At 41.2% G+C, this 9,227-nt stretch overlaps 1 protein-coding gene across 8 annotated transcripts in view; it reads left to right on the plus strand.

The window, feature by feature from the left end:
• Positions 1-8,793, plus strand: part of USP48 (ubiquitin specific peptidase 48) — a 117,959-nt gene extending 109,166 nt beyond the window's left edge. For all 8 annotated transcript variants that reach the window (XM_063631649.1, XM_063631650.1, XM_055262444.2 and 5 more), the window contains 3 exons: positions 561-609; positions 6,851-6,877; positions 8,256-8,793. In XM_063631649.1, the coding sequence (XP_063487719.1) occupies positions 561-609; positions 6,851-6,877; positions 8,256-8,278 (99 nt within the window). In that variant the 3' untranslated portion in view covers positions 8,279-8,793. The remainder of the gene's footprint in view (positions 1-560; positions 610-6,850; positions 6,878-8,255) is intronic.
• Positions 8,794-9,227: the final 434 nt, after the last annotated feature.

Genomic DNA, 9,227 nt, shown 5'->3' on the forward strand with positions numbered 1-9,227 from the left:
CGGTTTGTACTTCACATGGGCAGCTAGAGTCTGTACTGGTCATTGGCCTCATTATCCGTGCAGCTAACCTCATCATAAGCTCAGATATCATAAGCTTCCTCCTAAAAAGGAAATGGGTATCTTGTTCTTGCTGGTGAAGTGGGACAAAAGTATAATTTTAACCTGATTGGTATTCTGAGAGGACCAGTCTAACTTTTTATTTGTACCCCTCACTGCGACTACCAGTATCTTAGCTCACATTGGTTTAAACAGTCTTTAGTAACCCCAGGGTGTCTAAACATTTCCATGTCTAAAGGTGTCTTTAAGAATGGGAAAATAGTCCCCTCTGCCTTTCCTCTTCACACACGGTATACCATTTCTGAGGTGTTGACTCTAGACCCATAGCCAGCAGGGCATCCACTGTTAAACCTGGACACCGCTGGCTGTGGCTCAAACTGAGTTCTCTACCGGACAGTGTGTTTGTGTCTTGTAGCAGTATCAGTAGTTGAATCATGGGCCATACTTCAAATTTCAGGCTCCCACTCCCTTGTGGTTTTGAATTGTCTTCATTTGTTTTCTAGGCTGATGAACCAATTGCAGATTATGCTGCAATGGATGATGTCATGCAAGGTAAAGATGAATTTGTTTTAGGAATCTGCTGATTAGGTGTTAGACGGAGGTGGGATTTTAGATATTGAAGCTTTAGTGTACAATGCTTTTACTTTGAACCTTGAAAAAAGCTTCCACGTGTTGTTACAGTAGAATACATTGTCTTAAAAGATCATAGAAAGGAGGGAAAGATATCTACAAAAACTTGGAAAGCTAACCTGAGGAAATTGAAATAAATGTGAGCTCTGCCTATGGAGGAAGTCAACAAGAAGCAAAGATAAGTCAAATTGCAGTGCCCCAGACAGGCACACACAAATTAGAGGCCAGGTACCTCTGAAGGTGGGAATGAATTGTGAGCCTAAAAACAAGACAACACGATACTTGTTTGGAAAACTGTATAAGAAGCAGTTAGACAACTCCCTACCCTTCACATCCTTGTCACTTCCCTATCTCCACCTGGACCTCAGATGGGCACCCAGAATTACGTGTTTCCACACTTGGAAAAATTAAACTAGAAAGGTGGGAACGAAGCCTATACCAAATAGGAGACCATCTCTTAGCCCTTTGCTCAAATTTGGGCAGCCCATTACTTACCCTCCTCCAGGTGGGAAAGGATTTCTCTCCAGGGAAAATAGTCAAGAAAATAACCAATGGATGTAAAAAGTCTGGTTCTGTATGATCAAGTGAGATTTCTCCCAGGCGTGCAAGGATGGTTCAACATATGCAAATCAATACATCACATCAGCAGAATGAAAGACAAAAATCATATGATCATCTTAATAGACAAAAAGCATTTGATAAAATTCAACATCCCTTCATGGTAAAAACTCTCAACAAATTAAGTACAGAAGGAACATACCTCAATATAATAAAGGCCATATGTGAGAAACCCACAGCTGACATCATACCTAATGGCAAAAAGCTTAAAGCCTTTCCTCTAAGAACTGAAATAGACAAGGAGAGCCATTTTCACCACTCTTATTCAACATAGTATTGGAAGTCCTAGCAAGAGCAATTAGGTAATATAAATAAGTAAAAAGCATGCAAAATTGGAAAAGAGGAAGTCAAATGGTCCCTCTTTGCAAATGACATGCTTTTAAAACAAAAACAAAAACAAAAAAAACCAGAGTCTCTGTTGCCGAGGCTGGAGTGCAGTGGCACCATCTCAGCTCACTGCAACCACCACTTCTGGGTTCAAGCAATTCTTGTGCCTCAGACTCCTGAGTAACTGGGACTACAGGCACGTGCCATGACACCCAGCTAATTTTTGTATTTTTACTAGAGATGAGGATTTCCCATATTGGCCAGGCTGGTCCCGAACTCCTGGCCCCCTGTGATCCGGCCACCTGGGCCTCCCAAAATGCTATGATTACAGACATGAGCCACCATGCCAGGCTGACATGATCTTATATATGTAGAAAAACCTAAAGACGCCACCAAAACACTCTTACGACAACTGATAAACATTCAGTAAAATTGCAGAATACAAAAATCAGTGTACAAAGTGAGTTTCTGTAGTGTAGTGATTATCATGTTCGCCTAACAAAAATCAACATACAAAAATTAGCAGCATTACTATACACCAATAAGAACCAGCCGAAAAAGAAATCAAGAAAGCAGCTGGGCGCAGTGGCTCATGCCTGTAATCCTAGCACTTTGGGAGGGCGAGGCAAGTGGAGCAGTTGAAGTCAGGAGTTCGTGACCAGCCTGGCCAACATGGCGAAACCCCGTCTCTACTAAAATTACAAAAATTAGCCAGCGTGGTAGCGCATGCTGTAATCCCAGTTACTAGGGAGGCTGAGGCAGGAGAATTGCTTGAACCCAGCAGGTGCAGTGAGCCAAGATCGCAGCACTGCACTCTCTAGCCTGGATGACAGAGAGACTCCATCTCAAAAAAAAAAAAAAAAAAAAAAAAAAGAAAACAATTCCAATAATAATAGCTACAAAAAAAGTAAGATTAAATACCTAGGAATAAATTTAACAGAGAAGGTGAAAGACCTCTCTCTATAAGGAAAACTACAAAACACTAATGTAAGAAATTGAAAGACACAAACAAATGGAAAGACATCCTGTGCTCATGGATCAGAATTAATATTGTTAAAATGACCATATTACCCAAAATAACCTGCAGATTAAATGCAATTCCTGTCCAAATACCAATGACATTCCTCACAGAAATAGAAAAACACAATCCTAAAATTCGTATGGAACCACAAAAGACCCTGAATAGCCAAATCAATCCTCAGCAAAAAGAACAAAGCTGGAGGCATCATGCTACCGGTTTCAAAATACACTACAAAGCTATGGTAACCTAAACAGCATGGTATTGGTATAAAAACATAGGACAATGGAACAGAATAAAGAACCCAAAAATAAATTCATGTATTTACAGCTAACTAATTTATGACAAAGGCACCAAGAACATACACTGGGGAAAGGGCACCCTCTTCACTAAATTTTGCTGGGAAAACTGGATATCCATATACAGAAAAATGAGACTAGACCTCTGTCTCTCACTATATATTAAAATCAACTCAAAATGGATTAAAGACTTAAATGTAAGACTTGAAACTATGAAATTGCTAGAATTCAATATGGGGGAAATGCTGTCAAACATTGGTCTAGACAGAGATTTTAGCTGAGACCTCAAAGCACAGAGAACAAAACCAAAAATAACCAAATGGACTATGTTAAACTAAAAAGCTTCTGCACAGCAAAGGAAATAATGAGAAGAGTTGAAGAGACAACCTGTAGAATGGGAGAAAATATAATCTCATTAAACAGTAAGCAAAAGACCTGAATAGACATTTCTCAAAAGAAGACATAAACATGGCCAACAGGTGTATGAAAGATGCTCAGCATCGTCAGGGAAATGCAAATCAAAATCACAGTGAGATACCATCTTATCAGTTAGCATGGCTATTATCAAAAAGACAATAACATGTAGCTAGGATGCAGAGAAAAGGGAATTCTTACACACTTTTGGTAGGAATGTAAATTAGTACAGCCATTATGGAAAACAGTATGGAAGTTTCTCAAAAAACTAAAAATATAACTACCATATGATCCAGCAATCCCACTAGTGGTATTTATCCAAAGGAAAAGAAATCAGTATATCAAAAGGATATCTGCACTCTCATGTTTATTGCAGCACTGTTCACAACAGCCAAGGTATGGAATCAACCTACATGTCCATCAGTAGATGCATTGATATGTTATGTTTATATGTAGACATACAATGGGATACTATTATTCAGCCATTAAAAAAATGAAATCGGCCAGGCCCGGTGGCTCACGCTTGTAATCCCAGCACTGTGGGAAGCTGAGGCGGGCGGATCACGAGGTCAGGAGATCGAGACCACGGTGAAACCCCGTCTCTACTAAAAATACAAAAAAATTAGCCGGGCGTGGTGGCAGGCGCCTGTAGTCCCAGCTACTTGGAGAGGCTGAGGCAGGAGAATGGCGTGAACCCGGGAGGCGGAGCTTGCAGTGAGCCGAGATTGCACCGCTGCACTCCAGCCTGGGTGACAGAGCGAGACTCCGTCTCAAAAAAAAAAAAAAAAAAAAAAAATGAAATCCTGTCATTTGCAGCAACATGGGTGGAACTGGAGGACATTACGTTAAGTGAAATAAGCCAGGCTCAGAAAGACAATACTGTATTTTCTCACTCATACATAGGAGCTAAAAAAGCTGATCTTTTGGCTGTAGAATGATAGTTATGAGTGGATGGGAAAGGGGCCATATGAAGGGAGGTTGGTTAATGGGTACAAATATACAATTTGATAGAAAGAATTAAGTTCTGTATTCAGTAGCACAGTAGGGTGATATGTTGTATATTTCAAAAGAGCTAGAAGAAAAGATAATGCACTGTTCCCAACACAAAGAAGTGATAGGCCGGGCACAGTGGATCACTTGAACCCAAGAGTTCAGGACCAACCTGGGCAACATAGTGAGACCCTGTTTCTACTACAAATTTAAAAAAATAGCCAGGCATGGTGGCTCGCACCTGTGGTCTCACATACTTGGGAGGCTGAGGTGGGTGGATTGCTTTAGCCTGGGAGTTGGAGGCTGTAGTGAGCTGTGATCATGCCACTACACTCAAGCCTGGGTGACAGATTGAGACCCTGTCTTAAAAAAGAAGAAATAATATTCAAGGTGATGGATATACTAAATACCCTGATGTGATCATTATACACTGTATGCATGTATCAAAATATCACCTATTCCCCATAAATATGTACAAATATTATGTTTGGTTTTTATTTTTTATTTTTTTGACATGGAGTCTCGTTCCTGGGTTCAAGCGATTCTTCGGCCTCAGCCTCCCAAATAGCTGGGACTGCAGGCACCTGCCACCATGCCCAGCTAATTTTTGTATTTTTAGTAGGGACAGGGTTTCACTATGTTGCTCAGGCTGCTCTGGAACTCCTGACCTCATGATCCGCCTGCCTTGGCCTCCCAACGTGCTGAGATTACAGGCATGAGCTACTGCGCCTGGCCCAGAAATCTTTTTAGTACCTCATACCTAGGTGGATATGAGCAGCCAGATAGTTGAGGAATGAGAGCCTGGGACCAAGGTATGTCGAGGAAATAGCATAGGAAGCATAAGAAAGCTGGAAAATAACCTATAAATAATGGCAAAAAAAAAAAAAGCAAACAATAGGAAGAGAAACTATATAAAAGGAACATTTGGAGCATAGAAAAGAGTTCATGGAAATGTAAAAAATGATTGTACCCTGGGTTTGATGTAGTAAGTAAAAAACTAATGGTAAGAGGGTCATGAAAGCATCTAGAAGTAGGAGGGAAAGCCAGTCAGATTCACAGGATGAAGTCAGGAAGACGAGATAATCGAGCAGTGCCCACAAGATCCTGAGGGAAAGCGAGTTCCAATCTAGAAGCCTGTAACCCTCACATCTGATGGCCCCTTGAGCATATTCAAGGCCTCAAAAGATTGATCTGTCATGCACCATCTGCCATGATACTGTGTGAGGATGTGTTCTTCTTAAACATTAAATCAAGAAAGAAATCAACAGTGGACCCAGTAAATAGGGGATCAGCCTACGATAAGATGCCCTAGAAGATGGTGAAGGGAAGTCTCAGAACTGCTGTTCTTCAGCAGGCAGCGAAGACACCTGATCCATATTGGAGTGGTAGGATGCGAGCTTCAGGAAGGGATGCCACAAGGAAAAGTGGAAGGGATGATGACTGTCTTCAAGAGGTTACAGGTCTTTAAGAATTTACACGTGAATTGGAGATAAATAAGAAATGAAGCTCATCGGTAATTCAGTAGTTACCACATCAGTAATTCAGTAGTTACCAAGCCCAGAAAGACCAAGTCATACCACGTAGTATTGACCAGTATTAATGGCGTAAAAAGTAATGCCAGCGCTGGAGACTGGCTTAACAACAACAAACACCACTTCATCAGGAGGATGGGTCAGGGGTGGGTGCTATGTAAGCGGTAAAACAGCTGTTTGTATCCCTCACTGAATAATTTACTAGATTTTATCTAAAATTATGAAGTAGGCCAGGCACGATGGCCCACTCCTGTAATCCCATCACTTTGGGAGGCCATGGTGGGCAGATCACTTGAGGTCAAGAGTTCCAGACCAGCCTGGCCAACGTGGTGAAACCCTGTCTCTACTACAAATACAAAAATTAGCCAGGCGTGGTGGCGGGCGCCTGTAATCCCAGCTACTTGGGAGGCTGAGGCCGGAGAATTGCTTGAACCCAGGAAGCAGAGGTTGCAGTGAGCCGAGATCATGCCACTGCACTCCAGCCTGAGTGACAGAGCTAGACTCCCTCTCAAAAAAATAAATAAATAAATAAATAAAATTATGAAAAGCATGTTATTTAGAAATAGGCTAAATACCAGAAGAAGCTGCTATGTGAGTCAAAAGTGACTTCTTCCAGAACTTAGGAATGGGAGGAGGAAGGGGAGAGACACATCTCTGGAGGAGTCAGTTACATGGCTTCCCCCCAGGCCACTCCTAGAGTCGTGCACAAGGTGTGCCCTAGTTACAAACCTTGTCCTGTCAGTATTTGACTTTTTAAATGATGCATACGTATTGCTTTGATAAAAACAGAAACAAAGATTGTTCTGAGATTAATAACATCCGTTAACTTCAAAGATGATTATTACAGGTGACTAAGGTAATCAGAAGTTATTTTAAACTTTTGTCTTTAAGCATTGAAGTGATCTTATTACTGTCTGTCACGACAATCTTTTCAATTTGGAATTATTTTTTTTTCTTTTTTTCAGTTTGTATGCCAGAAGAAGGGTTTAAAGGTAAGTTACATTTGTCATGTTTTGTTCATGAATGTCAGAGTCATCCTGTAATTTTCTGTTAAAGCGAAGGCTATAATTTGATTTTAAATTTTAATCCAATCTGAGTCTCATGACTGAAATTAATTTTAGTTAAATGCATTTCTTACTCAAGCTTCTTCATTATCTTTTTCAACACTCAGGCCTCAGATGGGGCCTCAGCTGGGGCCTGTGTGTTAGAACTGTTTCTTGCTGGATGTCCATTTGGCCTTCCCTTTCTCGTTTTATGGGAGGTTGGGAAATTAGCTAGTGGCATTTCAAGATTTATTTTTAACCTTTTCCCAGTTCTTCCTATCAAGTTCCCTCCTAGAGCAAAACAGTTTGTGTGTAACTATTAAGAATTAGTGGTACAAGAATTTGTCAGGTTTTATCAGGTCCAGTGAAAAGATTTAATTAATCACTTAGCATTAAGGCATTTGTTGGATTATTACTTGAAGAGGAGACACGGTGGTGCTCGTACTACATCTGGGCCATGTAGTTGTGCACACTGATAATATTCAAGAAGTCATCAAATACAGACCTCTGACGTTTTCGGATTTTCCTGTTGCTGTCTTGGTTCTTTGTGAGCCGCTCCAGAAGCCCCCTGGCAGATTGTGATTTTGCTAAGGAATGACTTTGAATCACATACCAGGTATTCCTTGCTAAAGCAAATGAGAGACAAATCTACCGGCCAAAATAAAGTCTTCCTCTTGCTGCAGCTTTGTTGTCTGCATGTTACCCCACTACAAAGGGACTCCTGATGGGGTCAAAACAAAGCAAAAAATGTCTTTATGAAAAATGGTTATTGGCCGGGCATGGTGGCTCACGCCTGTAATCCCAGCACTTTGGGAGGTCGAGATGGGTGGGTCACTTGAGGTCAGGAGTTCGAGACCAGTCTGGCCAACATGGTGAAACCCCATCTCTACTAAAAATACAAAAATTAGCCGGGCGTGGTGACGCACACCTGTAATCTCAGCTACTTGGGAGGCTGAGGCAGGAGAATTGCTTGAACCTGGGAGATGAAGGTTGCAGTGAGCCAGGATTGCACCACTGCATTCTAGCCTGGGCGACGAGTGAAACTGTCTCAAAAAAGAAAAATGGTCATTAAAGGAAAGAATCAATAAAATCTGGTTAGTTTGTGTGAAGATACACTTAGGAAGCACATGGCTTTCAACAGAAATGTGATTTAGCGGAGAGCCTGGAGTCTGCTGGTATTTTGTCTTATCCTCCCACACCAAGGTGCTGCTGTGTTCATTTATTAAACTGGATGCTCCCTGTTGATGATGTGTTCTTGGTAAATGGAATCCATGAACTTTTAATCTGTAGTTCACAACTATCCCTCCACGTGTGTTTCTTTTCCCAGGTACTGGTCTTCTTGGACATTAATCTTTGAATACTTGCTGACTGCTAAGAAATGACCAGAGGGGAAGAGGAGTTTGACATGTTAGGGCATTAAAGCAAAGGTGGATTTAAGAATTAAACCATTACATGCCCCTTCCAAAAGGCAGAAATCCATTCAAACGTGACTGTCCCAAATGCCTTATGTCAAATAAAGCAGATTGCACTGATGGACATCAGACTTGAAGGAAATGCTTCCAATTTTATATTTAAGGGGGGTGGTGGGTGGGAGGGGGCAAGTAAAGATGGAACAAGTTTAGTAGCAGTAATAGTAAATCATGTTTACATATGAGATTTATAGTTGTGGGAGGGGAATAAAGTTCTGTTATATTTCCTTGCTCGAATTTCATACCAGATGCGTTGGTCCATAAAGGATTGTATCAAGTAGATGGGACAACATTCTGCTCTGAACGAAAAGTAATTTTAGAGACATAACCTGCTTACCAATGCCTGTCTTTGATTCATATTCTACTTTCAATAAAGCATGAAAGTGAAGAACTTGTCCTAAGTGTGGAAAAGTGTCTTCAGATTTAGACTCTTCTCCATGTCAGCTGTAGCGCCACCCGCCTTACACCTGCCCGGCCGTCTGTCTCTTGATATTGGGTAAAGGAGGGGGCACCTGCATGTCTTCTGCAATGAGCAAGGAATTATGTCTCATTTTTTGACTTCAGAGGCTTTTTGCTTTGGTGCATTTCAGAAAGGATGGGGAACATTTATTATGTGTGAAAGCATCCTCTTCCGGTTTTACTGTTATTCAAAAGTGGGAAATGTACCTGGCACGTTTGAAAATAAAAAATCTGACCACCTATCAGAAGAGTAAATCAGACTGAAGTACATTTGGATAACACAAGGTTTCTTTTTTTTTTTTTTGAGACGGAGTCTCGCTCTGTCGCCCAGGCTGGAGTGCAGTGGCGCAATCTCGGCTCACTGCAAGCTC

The sequence above is a fragment of the Symphalangus syndactylus genome, chromosome 22, assembly GCF_028878055.3.
Source record: "Symphalangus syndactylus isolate Jambi chromosome 22, NHGRI_mSymSyn1-v2.1_pri, whole genome shotgun sequence".
Lineage (NCBI taxonomy): Eukaryota > Metazoa > Chordata > Mammalia > Primates > Hylobatidae > Symphalangus > Symphalangus syndactylus.